General features: G+C 41.3%; 1 protein-coding gene across 2 annotated transcripts; it reads left to right on the forward strand.

The window, feature by feature from the left end:
- Positions 1–4,055: 4,055 nt before the first annotated feature.
- snx27b (sorting nexin 27b) lies at positions 4,056–20,379 on the forward strand. 2 transcript variants are annotated; one of them, XM_049584254.1, is made up of 13 exons: positions 4,056–4,490; positions 10,241–10,472; positions 10,602–10,794; positions 11,007–11,071; positions 11,161–11,265; positions 11,374–11,452; positions 14,050–14,213; positions 14,303–14,392; positions 15,501–15,650; positions 15,751–15,879; positions 17,516–17,575; positions 17,663–17,725; positions 17,841–20,379. In XM_049584254.1, exons 1-13 carry the CDS (start codon positions 4,159–4,161, stop codon positions 17,883–17,885), a joined length of 1,707 nt encoding a protein of 568 aa, XP_049440211.1. In that variant the 5' UTR covers positions 4,056–4,158; the 3' UTR covers positions 17,886–20,379. The 2 variants fall into 2 exon arrangements, with proteins under 2 accessions (XP_049440211.1, XP_049440210.1); XM_049584253.1 differs by having other exon boundaries at positions 17,663–17,711.
- Positions 20,380–20,602: the final 223 nt, after the last annotated feature.

Consider the following 20,602-nt stretch of genomic DNA (forward strand, 5'->3'; position numbering starts at 1 on the left):
AAGTTTTTCAATGCTGGATCTTTGCTTGTAACTGAGTAATTCTACAAAGTATTGCTACTTTTACTCAAATAAAAGTATTACTGCACATCTGCTGGGTAAATTAATACCTTTAAAATGACATTTTAAAACATAGTCTGCCTTCTTATCTAACATGTTACCACTAAAATGTCTTCCCAGTCCTCATTCAGGGACTCATGCCACAGTTAAGTGTTCGCTTTTGTGTCACTGTTTGGATGGGTTACACATGGAGCAGAAAATGACACCGAGGGAGAAAGCTTTACATAACAACTCTGTATCTGCATGTAAAAAAGACAAGATGAGGATTCATGAGGAGTGTTTGAAGTATGTCACCAGACCTTATAAGCAGCTCATTCCATCCCCATAAAAGTGAGAGGATATTGAAGTAATCTTCACGCACATGTTCGTAAACATTTCAGTAAGTGTTCTGTTTTTCATGTGCCTTCCGGTGGGTTGTCCACCACAGATGCTTTGAGCAGCCTTTCCAATGCTGCCCCCTTGTGTTTAGATTTTTCACTCTGAGGTGTCCATACCATTTATTTCCCTAACTTCTTGTGGCTGGAATCAATTAGCCTATTAAATGTAGGTGATGAACAGTGTTTATATATTGTATATAGATGTATAAAATAATATATGGTACACCTAATTTTAAGCACCATGTTGAAAATCTTTCTGCCACATGAGGACAATACTTGGCTTTCTGTGCAGAAATAAGAACGGCTTTCCTTTTGTACATAGAAAAAAAATGTATTTTTGCCTTTTTTGGATTATAAGGTAGTTACGTACGGAAAAGCTGCTGCCTCTACACTAAAATCACTGCATGCTGTCTACCACTCAGCCCTAAGGTTCATAACAGGTGATTCTGACAGCACCCATCACTGCCACCTTTACTGAAAGAATGGCTGGTCACATTTGGATGTGACATGGGTGCAACATTGGTATTGTTCATTTATAAAGCTTCGATGCAGATGCTTCAAGGCTTTATCCCATCCCTTTAACTCTGACCTCACATTATCTTGGTACTCACTCACAGAATAGGTTGTTGCTCTACATTCCCTTACTCAGAACGGAACTAGAAAAGATGTTGTCCGCTTAGCAGTGTTCCATACATGGACACTACCACCTTTATGGCTGTTTAAATGCCTTATTTCTGATCTTGTTTTAATTGAGTGTAAATGCTTTTAAATATATATCTATACCTAAGTGCGTCTACCTTTTGCAGTTATTCATTGCTACTGTTATTTGTTGTTTTGTATGATTTCATTTCTGTTTTAAGTGATAGGCATGATGGTTCTTTGTTTGCTTATCGATTGTTTTCAATGTCTTTGTTTATGTTCGGCATCACTGAAAATGAGGGCCTCCCTCAAGTGATATCCTGGGTCTTTAATAAAGGTTTGAATGAATTTACCAAATACTCTTAAAGCAGAGAAGGACTGACTTTATGCAGTAATTTAGCCTGTAAAAACTGAATGCGAGGTGGATCCAGAGGGGTGCTTAAAGTCCCACAGCTGTAGAAGAAAGGACCAAACAAGAACCATGGCTGGACTAAACTGTTAGGGGAAGCTGATGACCTCCCACCTCCTTCTGTCTGTGCTCTGTTTGAAACCTGTCACCTCCGCAAAGCCGAATTGATACTAGTTAAGGAATATTTGGACAAGACAGGGCCACAAGATAATGTAAAAATGCAACACCCATGTTAGCTTTAATTGACAACTATATAATTAATGAAATTATGTATAATGAATTAAGGCAAATTGAATCTGGGCTTTTGGGAGCCCTGAGCGCTGGGGCCTCAAAGCAGTCGTCCTCTTTGCATTGAAGATTATTCAGCCTGGATGGCAGCACATTCCTCAGTAATATGATTTAGTAACGCTGCTTAAAAATCAAGATAACCAGACTTAATGATGTGAAGACATCAAAAAAGAGATGATTGGGATGATAGAACCAATTATTTTTGCAAGATTACTGATTTTAGAGCTGCAATTAACTGTTAGTCTCGTGATCAATTTATCTGCCAGTCATTTTCTTGATTAAACTAATAATCATTTGGTCTATAATGCTCTATATACATTTATCATAAAGTAGGGAAAACACACAGTTCCCTACATTCACAATTTCCAAAAGCTTAACGCGACATCACTAAATTGCTAGATTTGTCCAAACCTTCTTTATCCCTCAGCAATTAAAACAGGGTTACTGCAGTGTCCCCAACCTGCTCAACATTTTTGGCTTATTATTTCATAAAAAGAAGCGAAGTCTGCTCATGGCTCATAATCACAGGTGACGGTCCTATTATGGACGCAAGTTGTGCATAGTCCAAAAATAGACATTGTCTTTTCATTTGAGGGAATTTAAGATACACGAATAGGTTGGACGATCAAATATTTCACAATCCCTGTATCCCTGTAACGTTCTGTTCAACCATTTGGTAGCCTATAGCACATTTTGAGCCACGATGTCTGAATAAAAAATGTGTTGACCTTAACCCAACCTGATTGAGCTATCTCTACCATTTGGTTTAGGTGTGTTATGCTTAAAGAAATCCACTAGAGGTTGCTGTGTCTTTAGTTTAGTTTAGTTTGTTTGAAAAGGACAGTGTGCAATGACATTAATCATTTACAAGAAATGAAAACATAATTGCACCAGATTTAGCGAAGCGCTAATCTCCATCTGTAGCCCTACACATAACAAGTAGATGCAATAAATAGAAATAAAATTCAAAGTGCAATGCAGACAACAGTAAATCCATGTGCCTTACATAATAGAAGCAGTGTGTACACATTGCATAGTACAATACAATATAAAAAACAGAGTAGCTACCTTGTGAAGTGACCAGGTTACCGCTGCAGGTGCCTTACATAATAAAAACAGTAAGGACACACTGCACGGTACCAAATACAATATAAAATGCGCAATAACAGCCTTAGGCTATTAAATGACCAGATTACCGGTCATTTAAATAGAATGCCTTTTCAGTTTGCCTCCTACAGGAAGTTAGTCACAAAAAAGGTCACTCCAGACAGGGATTTTCAAAGGTAGAGATATTTTCAAAATGTCATATTTCAGAGGTCTTACTTAACAGATTTATGTAACTATATACAAAAAAAATGACGCTCAGGTCATGCAGGACATGGAAGCCATACACCGCAGCTGTAATCAGCTGACAGCCAGCTGATTGGATCATTGCCTCTAATCAGTCACCAGTCACAGCCCATTCTCACAACAAGGTGATCCATTTACATATGGCCTCCTACTTACTGATCCCTTCTACTCCAAGGCTGCCACACGCCACTGCCGCTGCTGCTGGCAAAGCTTTGCATCCTCCTCCCCAGCCTCCACTCCACCTTCCTCCTTCCTACGTCAGAGTCCTAACATGGCTCAAAGGTTTAAAAAAGTATTTTATATCTTACTTTGGGCCCACTCTTGTACACCTACGGGGGTTGTCTGCATTGTGCTCCCTGTTTTGGTTTGGAGTGGAGCCATTGAAGCCAAGCATAACTGTATTTCCATGTATTGTATTGTATGTATTGTGTGTGTCTATATATATATATATTCACTTTTTTATTGCTATATATTTAATTTTATTCCATTACATATTTGATGTAAAAAATAATAATAATAAAAAAAATAAAGTATCAGTATGATTTTTCATCATTTCATCATGTTTTCAAAGTACTGCAATGGTAAGTAACAAATTGATATATTTTGGTATGCTAATAAACTCATTAGTATTATAACAGTGCAGGGTTTGTATTTTTTTTTCTTTTGTTTTTGTTTTGTTTGTTTGTTTTACAATCGGGCGTGTTTAAAAAAGAAAAAAAGAACGAACCATTGATTTTTTTTAGATTTATTTATTTATTTATTTATTTATTGTATTATTGCTCCAAAGAAATTAAAAGTACGAATATTTATTTCCATCGCTTTTTTCTTAGCGTGGACATTAAAGGGATAAGGAGTCTGAGGTGACCCATATGGAACGCGTCCTGGGGCGGTCTCGCGAAACATCGGACTCTGTCGGCTTTTTCCGGTGATCTGGGTCAGTTAGCTAGCCGAGCTGATTAGCCTGCTACTACAAGCTAATGTTTGTAGGATATTTATTGTTCGCTTAATTGGAGTGGATGATACAAATAGTGTAGAAACATGGCGGACGTCGAGGGACAAGGGATTTGTTCATCGGTCCCTCCGTTACCTCACCCTTCTTCCCGTAACGGCTCCGGTAGCGGTAACGTTACACCGGGCACCGGCGGCAGCTGCCAGACGACAACCACCGTTACTTCAGGCCCACGGCTAGTCCGAATAGTGAAGTCTGACTCGGGCTATGGTTTCAATGTCCGGGGACAAGTTAGTGAAGGCGGGCAACTACGGAGCATTAACGGGGAACTGTACGCTCCACTGCAGCATGTCAGTGCTGTCCTACCGGGAGGTGCCGCCGACAGAGCCGGTATTTCGAAGGGGGACAGGATTCTGGAGGTGTAAGTGGCTAACGTTACTGTTTTAGCTTAACCCAAAGCATATTATGAGCAACGGTGACGTATAAATGACTCTTTAATCACAGCATGATTGTCAGTGAAAAACAAAGCAAGCAGGACCTGTGAGCATCTTTAACTGCCTCTTTACTGGGACCAGTGTCGGCCACCAAAAAGCCTGCGTGAGCGTGCACTATCATACTGGTCTTGCGGGGCAGAGTAGCCTCTCACCCTAATGAAAGGAGTGTCTGTGTGTGTGTCAGAGAGAACAGACCTAGGGATCATTAGGAATTCCCGTCACACTGGAACCTATTCCACTCATCCACAGCATGCCAAATATTCTCAAGACACCCCTTGTACACAGTCATATCACTGGAGCAAGATGCAGTATGCAATATGTCTCCATGACACTCTCCATCTTTTGCTCACATCTTTGCTTTGCTTACATTAATCATGAAGGTTAAACAAGGCAAATCATTATGAGCAGCATGACTGGATCTGGTCAGTGAACCACACATGGCATTGATGTTACTGTCAGTGATCCCTGATGTGTGTGTGCTGCATTCAGGATAGAGGTGGCTGTCCTCACTGGCACGTTAGTATGCATGGAGATTGCTTGCTGATGTTAGGCTCTGTTGCTATGGAGAGGAACACGCAGCACACAGCTCAGCATCACTGGCGCTTCAGTGTGTCTGTTTGTGGGGAATAAGGTGATGCAGAAAGGGAGGGATGCCTTCAGTTCAACTCTGATTGGCTTCGCTCACCAAAATTCAGCATCTCATTGGCTGGCTTTTGCACACTGCTTTGTTAATGGATGGCCTGCAGTAACCTAGCAGTTTGTTGACCCCATTATTTCTGCGTGCTTCTGTGCAAGCATGTGGATGTATGTATGTGCTTTGTTGTATACTGTATACAAAGGACAGCCAGCTAGCCCTTTTATTTAAACCCTGTATCAGTTATTCTGGTCAAATCGTCCTTTGGTTACTGGCTTTCTTAATTGTGATGAATGTTTGTGTCCAGCTGACTCAGTGTAGGGTTCACCCAATAATGCTTTACTAGCCTCATTTGGGACTGTCTCATCTCCTTTGTCTTCCATTCAGTAGATAAGACAGACTCACATAGGTCTTTGCACATGAAGTGGAAGATTTTGCTTTGGTGCATGGAGCCTTTCCTGTCAAGGTGCAGTATGTACACAATAACTAAGTGTGCACACTGTGGAGTGCCTGCACACTAGCTGCAGTGGTAAAGAGCCTCTGCTGTTCTCTATGCAATCAATACTTCTTTGCCCATTTACAAACAACTCCTGCTTTTGAACATTTGATGCAGAATAATCTATCGAGCTACAGCTTTTGTTTAGCCTTCTGCTTGATAATGAAGGCTATGCATAATGTTAAAACCCTCTCTCTAGTGGGCAGCGCATGCTCTCTTCAATTAGCCTTGAGGTTTAGCATATGAACTGTTGCTTATGAGTAAAAAATAGAAAACTCTACACATTTATTTTCTGTAACTGCATATCCTGTTAGAGGTCACAAGGGGTGCTTAACTAATCCCAGCTGACAATGGGCGTGAGGCAGGGTACACCCTGGAGAGGCTACCAGACTATCGCAGGCCTGACACATAGAGACAGACAACCATTCACGCTCACATTCACACCTACGGGCAATTTAGAGTCACCTATTAACCTGCATGTCTTTGGACTGTGGGAGGAAGCCGGAGCACCTGGAGAAACCCCACGCTGACATGGGGAGAACAGCAGCAGCAAAATAAATTAATAAAGACAGAAAAACTGAGAATATGACACACAGAAAAATGTCTCTGAAAAACTATTTATGATGCTCAGATGTGCTGATGGTGCAAGTGCAAAGGCCACTACACCCAGTGCTTATTATATAGTCATAAAGCTGCTAGAATGAAAGAGCTGCCAAAATGCTTAGTCTGAGTTTTGTGTTGTAGGAGACATTTGTTCTTTCTCCTACTGCACCTGCAGGATGATTTTAATTGTGTCTCCTCTATTGTGCTTTGTTTATCTCTACATAAATATGTCAGCTTTAGTATGAGCGCCCCAGTTCAGACGGCCTCCCTTGACTCGCTCGGATGTTCATGTGAAGTTAGCTCTTGACATTGAGTTATTTGTATCAGAGAGCTTTAGACATGTGTCACCCTGTCACCGTAAGCCATGACATAATGGCTGACATAACAGATCAGCTGTTTGTCACAAGCTCTATCTATATATGTCTGTATTGGATTTACAGCATTTTTGCATCACTGTGATAAGGTGCTTTGTTTTGAGTATGTTTGTTAAGATTACAGGTCTGATTTCCTCCCTTTCCTCTTTTTTACCTTCCCATTCCCCTGTGCATTGTTCACCTTGTCACTGCTTAATCCACTGTTGACCCAGCGAGGAAGTAGACAGACGTGATACTTCTGACACACAGGGTTTTTGCCAGCTGATTTCACCAATGACAAGAATGTGATCCCTCACTGACTAAGCTATCGAAGAATGTTGGCAGGTGTTGGTCATTGTTGTGTAAATTAGAGCTGCAAAGATTAGTCCAGTGGTTTTCAAACTTCTTGTGTCCAAGGCACACAAACAGACAAGCCAAAATCTGAAGGCACACCTGTATTTACATCTGTGCACAATAGCTTCTGTAATGTGTGATACCCCCCTTAATAATAAGTCGATCTGAAGAAAATCTATCATCAGCTGTTTTGATAATCAACCGTTTCAGTCATTCATCAAGCAAAATGTCGAATATTTGCTGGTTCCAGCTTCCTAAAGGGATAGTTTGCCGATTTTAAACCAGCTCTGTGTCATTACAATGTGTGTAGTATGTGTTAATGAACTATGTTAAACCTCTCTACATCTTTCTAGTGCCCAAATCTCACAGCTCATTTGCCAGCGAGAGCGAGCAGTAGTTATGGCTTCTCTACTTCTTGATCAAAAGCACATGCCACGTGCCTTTTTCTCTGTTTTCTCTGTTTCCTCTGGTGTTGCAGCATGCAAGTATTTGCATCTTTCTACTGCATAGACAGCCTAGTTTTGTGAAAAGACCATCTCACCAGCAGTGAAATGCATATTTAAATGTAAGAAACTGCCGCTTTTCGTTGTCATTTATGATAGTAATTAAAGACTTTTTGGGTTTTGGACTGTTGGTTGGTCAAAAGAAGCAATCTGAAGACGTCACTTTGGGCTCTGGAAAATTGTGATGTGCATTTTCAAATTTTTTTGACATTTTATAGACCAAATAATTAATCACATAATCGTGAAGATAAAAGCAGATTATTTGATTATGAAAATAATCATTAGTTGCAGTCCTAGTGTAAATGGAGACACGGGGACTTGAGAATTGAGTTTTATCTGTTTGAGAAATTCATGATATATTTTTACAGCATGTTCTGACGTCAGCCTATTTTTGCAAAACTCAAAGAGGAAGCCATTGTATTAGAAAATCGGAGCCAGCTTTTACCGACAAATTAATGCCACACAAGTCGTGATTAAGATTTCCCCCAAGGTATTGACTGGGTTGCATCCAGGTTATGCAAATTAATAACAAGTGACATTTGAGGCCGTTCTGGCTTCTGTCTGTTCTGTCTTTGGAAAATGATCAAATGCCAACTTATGCATTCATGCTAATATTTGATTGTTTAAAATGATAAGGTCCATTACATAAGCACAAAACATTAAGCACAGGATAATGTAATTTACTGAGTCTCATTCTGGCATGGTTTATACAGCCTATATTTGCCAACCCGCCCATAACTTTGGAATTACTTTTAAATAGTGTCCAAAGCAAACAGCAAGGAGTGATGCTGAGAGCTTTAGAAGGGATGCTGTGGCTGTTTTGAGTAAAGTCAACTCGCTACAGCACCGTCATCAGCGCTGTCATGCCTCTGTCACATGCCTGCCAAAGGGCACACACCCAGTGTTGCTCATGCTCAGCTGTGCTAATGACATAAACCAAAGGTCTTGTTCCTGAGGGGGAAGACGTGAGCCCTGAATGGGTGATTTTGAGGACAAATCCTCTGTCACTCTGCCACCCTCGCATAAAAAGAAGTTGTTTCACTTGATTTACTTTACAACACGTCACTTTCTGCCATTTCATTCAGAATTTACGTTCTGTTTAGGGCTGTCGTAATTCAATGCTTCACCCTTTCCCCTTCAGATGAGCTTACAATGCAAAATGATGGGTTATAAGTGACTGAATACAACAGTCCTGTGTTAATGCTACCTTTGTGAAACTCGCCAGTTTTTCAGCATTGTTAAAGTGTCAGAGATGTTCTGATTCACATCTGTGGCTGTTTTTTGAAGCTGTAAATTGTAGTAATTATATTTGATTGCTTGATATTGTCAGATGTATACTTATTTTGTGTACATAACAATTTTTTTCTACTGCACCATTTGGTGCATTTGTCCTTCTTTAGCACTTCTGCCATGGCCTCACTCGCACTGACAACTCTTTAATTCAGTTCGGCCTGAAATAAAACCTATTAAGGGATTTTTATGGCAGTTTAAATCCAAAGAAATTGTTAATGTTGTATTTTAAATTGAGCTGAATTTCCCTTTGATTCTATTCAAAAATACAGTAAAGTAACTTAGTTTACACGTCATAGTCAAGGTCATCCTGAACAGGAACAAATTGAAAGTTTCAGCAAACCACTGAAGGAAAACATTTATTTAATGTCTCGAATTAAAAATGAGGACGTTTTCAGTGTGTTGCAATATCACTGAGTGACACCTGTAGGCAGTTTGTACAATAAGATGTGCAGTCTGGTCACAGCTCTTGATTATAAAATAGATCTGGCAGGTAGAACTTGCTCTAAATATTGAAGGTTGGTGGAGTATTCATTTATTAATGTTTAAACATACTGTACTTCTCCAAGAGCAGAGAGAAAGTGAAAACCTTTCTTTGATCGTGAAGGCCTGTGTGACTCTACAGTTATCAGTGAAGTGTATGAAGTAGTCACAAAGCGACGGCTGACTCAGGGTTGAGGTTGAGGGTTGAGCAGGGTTGAATGCACATCAGTAGGTCTGTATTATATCATCACACGTCTGTCATCACTGCGCTGCATTTTTATGAACTATGATAATGTGGTCAGGGGTCACAAACCTAATACAGAAACAGTTTTATCATATGAGGTTGAACAAGATTTATTTAACATATGATGTGTAGTAAATGAGTCCTGAAATTTGAATCTTCCTTTGTGCTTTTTGGCTGCTCCAGGTACCAGTACCATAACAACATAAATCGACATGCATCAAAGTCCAAGCAGCGGCTGGCTTGACTGCTGTGTTCTACATGGTGTTGCTGTTGCTCTGTGCCGCTCTGTCTCGTCTATCAGTGCACTGGTAGTGTCCTCTGTCAGCACAGCAACGTTATCAGTCATGACAAAAATTTCACTGCGTGAGAAAATGGACGTCTGGTGTGAGAGCATGTGAAATGTGTCAGTTGAGTCTCACAGTCAATGCGTGAGAGTTGACAGCCTCAGTTTCATACACTGGTGCAGAGCTGAGAATGATGTGCATAGCTCAGATGTTGCATGCACTACTGTCTATGTACGTGGTATTTCAAGGCCCTAATGTTGTGGATATGTAAAAGTATCTGTACAGTTTAGTTCGGTACAAACTCAGCATCAAAATGTGCCACAGACTCATACAGTGTAATACTCATTTTTTGAGCAAGTTAGCATTTATTGCATTTATTGCATTGCATTGAGCTCATCAACTATCCACATCTCTTCCTCCATGTTTTCCACAGTAATGGTGTGAATGTAGAGGGAGCGACCCACAAGCAGGTGGTGGACCTGATCCGGGCTGGAGAGCGGGAGCTGGTGCTGGCCGTGCTGTCCGTCCCGCCTCAGGAGGCCGACTGCCTGGATCCCGGAGACGACGTTTCAGCCCAGTCCTGCTACGACTACTCCGACAAGCAGGCCGTCCCAATCTCTGTGCCGAGCTACAAGCACACTGAGCTCAACCAGGAAAAGTTTGTGGTGGGTGAATTTGGAAACATGAGTTGGCGGATATTTGTTGAAGGCTCATGTGGGAGGATTGGTCTTGAACTCCCTGTCGTTGCTTTAGGACACTCATTTTCATTCCTCACTGCACTCTCCCTCTTCCAGGTATATAATGTGTACATGGCAGGCAGGCAGCTGTGCTCCAAGCGTTACCGTGAGTTTGTGATCCTACACCAAAACCTGAAGAGGGAGTTTGCCAACTTTACGTTCCCCAAGCTGCCAGGGAAGTGGCCTTTTTCCCTGTCGGAGCAGCAGCTGGACGCACGGCGCAGGGGCCTGGAAGAATACCTGGAGAAAGGTCAGGCACAGAGGAGGGAATATAGGGTTTCTAGAAAACTTTGGAAAGTCAGACTGTAGTAAGTAGTATAATTCTCTCTGGGGTTTGTAAAGCTAAGTTATGGGGTAAAAAAAAAAAGTGTGGAAAGGACCAAATTAAATACTGTCCACCCCATTATGTAACCACTGTTACGTCACATTAATGAATTGATATGTTTGGTCTCTCATCTGCAGTGTGCTCTGTACGGGTAATTGGAGAAAGTGACATCATGCAGGAGTTCCTGTCTGAATCAGATGAGGTAAAAAAAAAAACCTAAATGTTTGTACCGTTCTGTGGTCCTCTGCCTGTGACTCACCATACAGTTTGTCCCTCCTTCTCATGACCTAGAACTATAATGGTGTGTCAGATGTGGAGTTGAGAATAGCCATGCCCGACAAAACCACGCTCACTGTCAGAGTTCGCAAAAACTCGACTACAGACCAGGTGTACCAGGTAAACACACACACACAGGCCTGAATAACTGTTTACCATTATAAGCATGACCTTATTACAGTCATCCTGCAAATGTTTTTTTCTGTCTCTCTCTCTGTCTTTTTCAAGGCTGTGGTTATGAAACTAGGGATGGACAGTGTAACAGCCAGCTACTTTGCTCTGTTTGAGGTCATCAACCACACCTTCGGTTAGTAAGAACGTGTAATTGAGGTTTTGAGTTTGTGTGTATGCTCCGTTTCTATGCCAATGCCAAATGTTTTCCATCTTTAAAACACTGATTTTTTTTTTACTTTAGCTGTAGCTGGTATCGCCTAATGAGTGTTGTGAATCTTCAGCAGCCATCCTTTTAAAATAATCAAAGATAAACACCTGAGTGCCTTTGTGCACAAGTGTTCGTATGCGTCACTTCAACTGGTCCTTGCTTTTTCAAGGCTAGTGCGGTTCACCCGGATGTTTCAGTTTTTTTAAAAAGCACTTAAATGGATCTTTATCATAAGTGGTTCCTTTCAGCCACTGAACTCATCCTTTATGAACCGGGTGCTCTCTCTGTTACTGTAAAGGCAGAAGCAGCAGAAGGGTAGAAGTAAAAACAAGAGAGATATTTGATGCAGGTCACATGAGTTCAGAATTTTTTCTTTCAGCCAAAAAAGTGAACTAGAAGTTAAGATTTTTTTTCCCCCTCAGTCATGTGCAGAAGCTCATCCATGATTTTATCAGTTGCAGATTAGATTATCATAAATATTTGCATTCCTTCCACTCTCCAAATTCTCTCTTATTTCCAAGTTGGCAGCAGCAAGAATTCAAGATAAATCCCCACCCTTCCTCCAGCCTTTTCACACTGGTTACATTTTACAGGGTTCTCACAGGCATGGGAGATCTGGAAGTCATTAAATTAGTAGAAGTCATTAGGAGTTTTGGAAAAGTCATGGAATTTTGTTGTGTGTAATAAAACTGTCACCTTGATCTTCTTTGTTATTTTCTGGAGCTGGAGCCCATGTTCCATCCCTTCCTTAATGTATGCCCGCTAGCTGGAATTATATTTGAACAGAGTTTGAATCTGATATGTTTAAAAAAAAAAAAATGCCGGGCAAGTGGGGCAAGAAAAAACAAATTAATATGGGTCCCTGAAAAGTCATGGAGAGGTTCTGAAATTTTGTCCATGAAAATGTGCGGAGACTCTGCTTTTATTTTTCACGGTTTACTTAAAGGAAGGTTTCCTTACATTTATCTGTAATGTATAACCTGAATTATATTACTGACCATTTAATTCTTTATGCATCTAGATAAATTTGTCCTTTGCCTCTGCCAAAGCTACTAGACTTTATTCAGATCCTTTTGTTCTCACTGCAACACCTTTTTTTCTCACCTCTGCAGCACCTCATGCTGTTATGTTTGATGCTTTGCTTGTCATTGCTCTGTAACTGGTCATTTTTTCAATTAATGGCAAAGCAGAATTTAAGATAAGATAAGACTGATGCTGTGTCTCAAATTGCATACTTCCATTAGTATACTGTGTGCACTATGTACTAATTGGCGTAGTGCGTGAATTTCGACAGGGTAGTGTTGTCTCAAACCAAACACGACTGTTGTGCACTTACTGGAAATGACGATCGCAGCTGTTAGCTAGTTAGCAAACTAGCATTATCGTTCGCGGTACCAAATCATTACAGAAAACAGTACAGTGATGCTCAGTGCAAAAAACACATGTATAGCTTACATTTGTACACAGTCCTCGGCCCCCATTTCCAGTTTGAAAAGTGGTCCCTCCTGTTCCGCTACGTAGCCAAAATGGCGACCATTGAGGGCGAGAAGTGTCCATAGTTCCACACTCAACCGTTTTGACTGCACCATGCGGGTACTCATAGTGCACTGCATTTCTCCATACGTCTCAGTGTGAACGCACTTATGCACTCAAAATATTCAGTGTAAGTACGGAAGTACGCGCTTTGAGGCACAGTATTAGAGTCTGCGGAGCTAAATGCTAACACATCTTAGTTTAGTGTGTTTTGTAATTAGCATTAAACACAAACAGCTGAGTCTGATGGAGCCAGGCTGCTAGCTTTGCTAAAAGCGCTGCTGTGGTTATGTTAATGGTAATAATTATAATACTACACATAGGTCAGAGCTGAACATTATTATTATTATATCCATCCTGCACCTGCATAGTGGAGTGTGGGGAGGAAGTAAGGCTCTTATTACATGTCCATTTTCGTGTTTTCTTCTTTTCTTTTTCCACTGCATACCATCAATATGAGAGCAACAAGCAAAACATCTAGTATCTAAAATGTTTCACACCAAAGCTTAAAAGCTACGGTTGGTATTTTAACGGCATTCACAAGAATCCACAGTGGTTAGAGGAAAACAGCCAATCAGAAACAAGGAGTTTCTAATGCAGCTCTCAGTTATGTCATCCACTGCACATTAACTGCAGTCAAACTGTCAAACTAGGCAGCGCTGATCAAATATGAATCAAGATTCTGTTACTGCATTGCCTACTTCTCAGCTCCATCACTGCTGTCAATCACTGCTCAGCAGCTCGAGCAGCGACTGACATGACTGACAGAGGATCCTCGGCTCTGATTGGTTGCTTTCCTTCACATGTGGTGGATTCTTGCAAATGCCGTTGACAGCGCTACAGGGAGGCAGAGGAACACGAGGAAAGTTGCAAAACAAACAGAAAGAAGTGGCAACAAACTTAAAATAATTTGGTTTTATGTCAAGACAAAACAAGACTTTCTGAACCATAGAAAAATGTTCCTCCTTTTTTTCCTCTTTCATCTACAGTGCGTAAGCTTGCCCCCAACGAGTTCCCCCACAAACTGTATGTACAGAACTATACCTCAGCCATCCCGGGAACATGCCTCACCCTGCGAAAGTGGCTCTTCACTACAGAAGAGGAGATTCTGCTCAATGACAACCAGCTTGCTGTCAACTACTTCTTCCATCAGGTGTGTGTCTGTCTTTGAGGTGTGTGTTTGGATGTGTTTTTTGTGGGTTTTGTTTTAACCATGTCCCCTATTTGGTCTCATCTTTGCAGGCTGTGGATGATGTGAAGAAAGGCTTCATCAAAGCAGAGCAGAAGTCCTACCAGCTGCAGAAACTGGCTGAGCAGAAGAAGATGTCCATGGTCAGTGTCTCACATATGGACCAACAACACGCAGCTACTCTACTACTGCTCCTGAGCCGCTCACACAGACTGAGACAGATAGAGTTACTTATTATAGTTCAGTATGGCATATGTCATCCCCTCTCTCTCCCACTTGTCTCCCTTCACTGTGTGTGATATAACAAAGAGGAAAAGGTACAGAGTCCTCTGGGGGTGGAGGTTGTCTAACAATGAGTGTGTAGGTTTGACTGGAGAGGAAAATGTGCACAGATAAAATGAGCAAGTTCTCCTCTGTCTACAAATATAAATACCCTGTGTTTAGAGGGATTAAACCTGCCCCAGCAGGTAAATACTCACCTTATTTTCACATCAGTTTGGTAGCAAAGAATAACTATAGTATCTGACTGTACTCTGCTTTATGGCTATAAAGCTTAGGCTGCATCCACACTAATATGTTTTTGTTTTAAAATACATAACCATTGCTACTTTCACGCCTAATTTCCACATGACTGCAGCGTATTGGAACCCTGAAACTGAGACCTTTGAAAATGCTGCTTGTCCTTGTTTTAGTTTGAAAACTTGGGTTGTGTTTTAGTCTTAACGGGCAGAAACAGACACTTTTGGTAACAATGACAAAGACAAACACATTTGCTCCCCGATTGGGTCTTATCTATCACAACATGTCTAGTCAAAACACCAACCGAGGTTACATACATTGTAAGATTTTATCCTTCTTGTGTGAGTGCTGCTTTCCCATTGCCACTGTAACATGTTGCCGTATTTGCTTTGTAATGACTCCCATCTCATTTCCGCTGCCTTGACCGCCTTACACTCGTGTTACGTTCAGTAATAGTCTCAAGTCCAGACAAAGAAATCTCTGGTCCTACTTCTCTGTAGAATTTTCTGTAACTAAGCAACCAACTCCAGAGCACACTATCTGCTTCCTCTTTACATTTGTTTTCAGGTGCCACTTTAAAATGAAAGCATTTTAGTGTGGATGTGGCTCTGGATACCGTTAAACATCAGAAGCTGCATCCTGCGATCTAAACTTCAGGCAGTGTCAGAACTAAATATTGTAATGTATCATACAAATCACTGTGTTGTCTCTTTTTGCTTCTTCCCATCTTAGTATCTAAGTTTGTTGAGGGGTTGCGAGGGCTACAATGAGATCATATTCCCACATTGCTCCTGTGACTCTCGACGTAAAGGCCACGTGATCACAGCCATCAGCATTCACCACTTCAAGCTGCATGCCTGCACCGAGGAAGGGACACTGGAGGCAAGGGCAACTCTTTGTCAGTGTGTTAGTGTGTGTGTGTGTGGTAAATACATTTTTGAATGTACAGACTGAGTGTACTGAAGCCTCAGTGTTGTTTCAGAATCAGGTGATTGCATTTGACTGGGGCGAGATGCAGAGGTGGGACACGGATGAAGAGGGCATGGCTTTCTGCTTTGAATATGCACGAGGGGAGAAGAAACCACGCTGGGTCAAGATATTTACACCCTATGTGAGTGTCTCACACACATTATTACACGTGCTGCAGTACTCAAAGTATTTTAGTGAAAATACAACTCCTACAGTCATAAACAAATTTGGGTGGAGCCTATCCCAGCTGACATTGGGCATGAGACAGGTCACCAGACTATCACAGGGCTGACACATAGAGACAAACAACCATTCACACTCACATTCACACCTACAGCCAATTTAGAGTCACCAATTAACCTGCATGTCTTTGGACTGGGGAGGAAGCTGGAGCACCTGGAGAAAACCCACACTGAACATGCAAACTCCACACAGAAGGGCTCCCCCACCCTGGGTTCAAACAAGGAACCCTCTTGCTGTGAGGCTACAATGCTAACCACTGCATCACCGTGCAGTATTTTCAGAGCCCGCTTTTTGTTTGTAACTAAGTAAAATAAAAATGTACGTCAATAATTTAAAGGAATAGTTTGACATTTTGGGAAATAGGCTTATTCACCCTCTGCTGGGAGTTGGTTTAGAAGATCATTACCTCTCCTATGTCTGTCTCATCTGTCTTGTCTACCAGGCACATCAAAAGCTCACCTCTTGTTTGTTTAATCCATACAAAAATCGAAATGTTGGTCGTTTACACTGAGCGGTTGCCAGGCAACCAGCAGAGATTCCAGGAAGTGAAAGGTTCCAGCCAACAAGCTGTGTGTCAATTCAGAGGCTGCAGCCTTCGAAGGCTGCAATTGAAGACTGATTGCATCACAGCGGCACGACCACAGCTGTCCCACTCTGAAGGCTGCTCAAATGCGGCCGAGAAATATGGCCTTCTGTCCCCGAATTTGGAGGATTGGAGTCTTTTTCGCCCAACCAATATCCAAGATTCATGGTACGCTGGTGCCTATTGGTTGTTTGTTTTTTGTTGTCATCCTTAAATGCAACATCTATTAGCTAGAAGTACACAGTTCAAACAATCTTAATTTAATACATTTAATTTACCTGACAATGATCCTCTCCTTAGTCTGGAATATATTACACCCTCGTGTTGCCGCAGGTGAAGCATCACAAGCATGTAATATGATTTTTGGCCCAATTACTTAACTAACTTGTAGCCTCCTTACATCTCTTGCCAAATGCAGCTGGTTGTTAGCTGACAAGAGCGACAGCAGGTAGGGGTGGGAACAGAAAATCAGAAAATCCTCTATAGACCACACCGTCCCATTTCAAACACCGCTCGGTTCAGCCGCTGAGGTCTTCAAAGGATGGGGTGCAGCGCGTGAATTGAGACACAGCTATAGTCTGGCAAATAACTCCTCCATAAAACTGCAAGTTTCCTTTGTACACTTTCATTTTTGTAAGGATTAAATGTAGATATAAGGTGTTAATTATTATATTATAAGGTGGGTTTTTATGATTTGATAGAGCTAGGCTTGCTGTTTTTTCTATTTCAAGTCTTTGTACTAAGCTAAACCTTTTCTTAACAAAACAAGACATGACCGCAGTATTGATCTCATTACCTGGCCCTCTTCCAGAAAGTGAATAAGCATATTTCCCAAAATATCAAATGATTCCTTAAAGGAAACATGCAAACCTTCAACATCAGTCTTACTTGTCTTTTTAAATCTGAATTCATCTTTCTCTCTTTGTATTTGTTGTGCGTGGCCAATGTTCAGTTTAACTACATGCATGAGTGCTTCGAGAGAGTCTTCTGTGAGCTGAAATGGAGGAAGGAGGTAAGGACCATCTACCAACACAAAAACCTGCTCTACAAGCTTTGTATCGGCGTCCTCCACTCATACCTGCAATGTGTGTTTCTACAGGTGGAAGAAGAGGCAACAGACAAGGACAATAAGAACTGCAGTAAAGATGGTATGTGTGGCAAGGTAAGGCTTTGCCTGCCTCTGTCCAGTCTGTGATTAATCGATAGCCTGGGTGAATTTCTCTGTTTCCCTTTTCTGAGTTTTTGTGTCTTCCCCCTGATTGCTGTTTCTGTTTCAGAATATTTTCCAGCTGCTGAGGCACAGAAGGGATGGGGGCACCTAGGAAGAGAGATTGTTACCTCTTAATTAGAGACCGTTATCACCAACTCAGCTCAGTTTGGCCCTCATCTATCCCCAGACCCAGCAACTCTCGGCTATTAACTACATGGTCATCATTTACAAACCATCAGCTACGACCTGAGAAGCTACCCCCCCCCCCTTCCCTCAATACATGCAAATCAACAAGCACTTGCAAATGAACAAATCGAATACACGAATACACGGAACCATAAAAAGCTGCAGATACATGAACCAGAATTCTTGAATCCAGCGCACCATAATCATGCATTAAGCAGAGCTCTGTCAAAAAGAAACGAGGCCTCTACAGACTTCATGGATTCATGCAAGCCTTCTTCTTATTGGCAGGGACTTGAAGTGGAATGTGACTTGTACATGAGGAGGTTTTGAGCCTCCTCTGAAGTTGTCCTACGGGGAAGAGAGAGCTGAAGGAAATAAGGAAGCACTGTTGGACGAACAAGGGGAAATGGAAGCTGTTAGTGCTCGCAAAAGGGGAACACAACACTGATCAGTGATACTGAGGGTTGACCACAGGAACACACCGAGCTTCTCTGTTTACAGATCGGAGCAGCAGCGTCTTCTTTGTGGTTTTTTGGCCAGTTGTTAGCGTGCTAGTGTGTTTGTGCATGTGCGTTCAGATGGGGCCCCAAAAGGCGAGGGGCCAACCAAAGCGAGCCCCTCAGAATGTAAGTCACAGCTGAATTACGCCACATACGTACATTGTCATCTGTTTGCAGATCAATTTGCATTTATAGAAGAGAACTATTAACACTGTAACGAGGCAAATGAGAGAAGGGGGAGAGAAAGCGTACATTTTGTAGGATTGTTAGACTTTTTTTTTTTTTTTTTTCAGAGACAGAGCTGTGTTGATTCGACACACGAGCAGGAACAACGTTAAACTTTTGACTAATGTTGCACTTTATCCGACAGTATTAACAACCTCCGAATGTGGGAAATGGAAGCAGACAGTGGGTGTAATACTGGAACTAGCCTGTGCATAGTTTACATTCATTTTTGACTGACTGACTACAGTATGATTATGTACTGCATCATCAAATGGCTGCAGAGCGTTGCATTAAACTTTTATATATTTATAGTATTACATTAACTCTACATGCAAAGGTTTTTGGGGGTCATTGTGGAGCACTGATCAGACAGTGGAGAGCACCATGTTTAGCGTGCATTACCCAAAATAGACAGCAGGGGTCCTTCTCTTCCTGCCTGCTCTCTCGCAGGCCCTGATTACTTTGTTTCTGAAAGCTCCCGTAGGATTTATAATAGGCCTGTAATTCAAAAGGTCTTTCCACTCACAGCACTATTTATCTCTGTAGCCGGTACTTTGCTGTACTGTTGAACCACTCATGCACTCCAGATTCAGGTTAAGTGGGAAGAGGATTTCTGAGCAAGAAAAAAAAAAGGTAGCTTGCTCACTTCATCAACATGATAGATATGAAGATAACTGTGCACGTTCACTAAAGGCTGTGTAGCAATTGATCACAGAGCTGCAGTGTAATGTAATAAACAATGTCCCTCCAATGAGCCCAGTTAATGTCCTCATCCCTTGAACAATGTAATAATCATGATAATGTGATAAAGTATAACATAATTATCTGATGATGCAATAGTGACTTCAGGGTGGCAGATAAATAAAGAAGAAACTAATGTAATTACATGTTAAAACATGACATGCTGACATTAAATATTAATCATTTCTCAGCGCGATATTGTGATGTCACCTTATTTTTCTAGCTTTATTGCATTATCAACTCATGTAGGAGGGCATTTTAAAACTTTATCAGAGGGTTATGATACTGCTGGTTGCCTCTAGCTTTTACAAAATGAGCCCCACTATTAGTGTTGGATGATTATGATAATAAGAACATTTTCCAAAATCAGTATGTTCTGTCATAATATGGCTAATTTGTGCAAAATCACATGTAAGATAATCAAACTGATGCTCAAAGCAAAGCAAAGACCACCCGAAACGATCTGTGCAGAACAAAAACTAATTTTCCTAGTTTTTAATTAGGTCAGTATATGATGCAAGTGAATGTCAGTAAAGCATAATATTCAATTATCGCCCAGCCCTAACTCCTATCTATCTTGTAATGAGAGTATCAACAGTGTTTTTCTACAAGCAGGCAGAGAGTCATAGATTGACATCAGCGGCTCTTGCTAAGAGTGCTTGTTATAATGATGGTGCTGTTCCACAAAAGCTGTTTTGGTTGATTAATGAGCTTCAGAAGACCTGGATGGGTGTGTAAAAGAGGTTTAATTGAATGTGCTGGGCCTTGAATTGAGAGCTTGAATGTGCAATCCTAAAAGCTGGAACACATTTCCCAGGATTCTTGTCTGTTTACTGGACCGTATCTGATGTGGTCGATTGTCTCTGATCTGCCTGCCTTCAAGTGTGCGCTCACCACCCCTCTCTCTCTCTCTCTCTCTCTCTCTCTCTCTCTCTCTCTCTCTTACTCTTTCTCATCCTGACTAAAGTTAAGTGTCACTAACATTATTTATTTCAGTAAGATACTATGTTGAATTCAGCATCTCTGTTGTTAAGTTTTCACACCTGATATGGTTTGGCTTTTCGAGGAGTCACGCTAAGGAGAGGACAGAGATCGACAACCTGCAGATTCTTGACATGTTGAAATGTAAAATTTAAGACAAAGTGTTTGGTTACGTCGCTTACTGTAATAAATTGTA

Source organism: Epinephelus fuscoguttatus, linkage group LG8 (assembly GCF_011397635.1).
Source record: "Epinephelus fuscoguttatus linkage group LG8, E.fuscoguttatus.final_Chr_v1".
Lineage (NCBI taxonomy): Eukaryota > Metazoa > Chordata > Actinopteri > Perciformes > Serranidae > Epinephelus > Epinephelus fuscoguttatus.

What these genes read in the sequence shown, in the direction of transcription:
- snx27b (XM_049584253.1), top strand. Translation starts at nt 4,159, where the DNA reads ATGGCGGACGTCGAGGGACAAGGGATTTGTTCATCGGTCCCTCCGTTA. An exon ending in GGGGACAGGATTCTGGAGGT is followed by an intron (nt 4,491 to 10,240) that starts GTAAGTGGCTAA and finishes TGTTTTCCACAG; the next exon opens with TAATGGTGTGAATGTAGAGG. An exon ending in CCGAGGAAGGGACACTGGAG is followed by an intron (nt 15,651 to 15,750) that starts GCAAGGGCAACT and finishes GTGTTGTTTCAG; the next exon opens with AATCAGGTGATTGCATTTGA.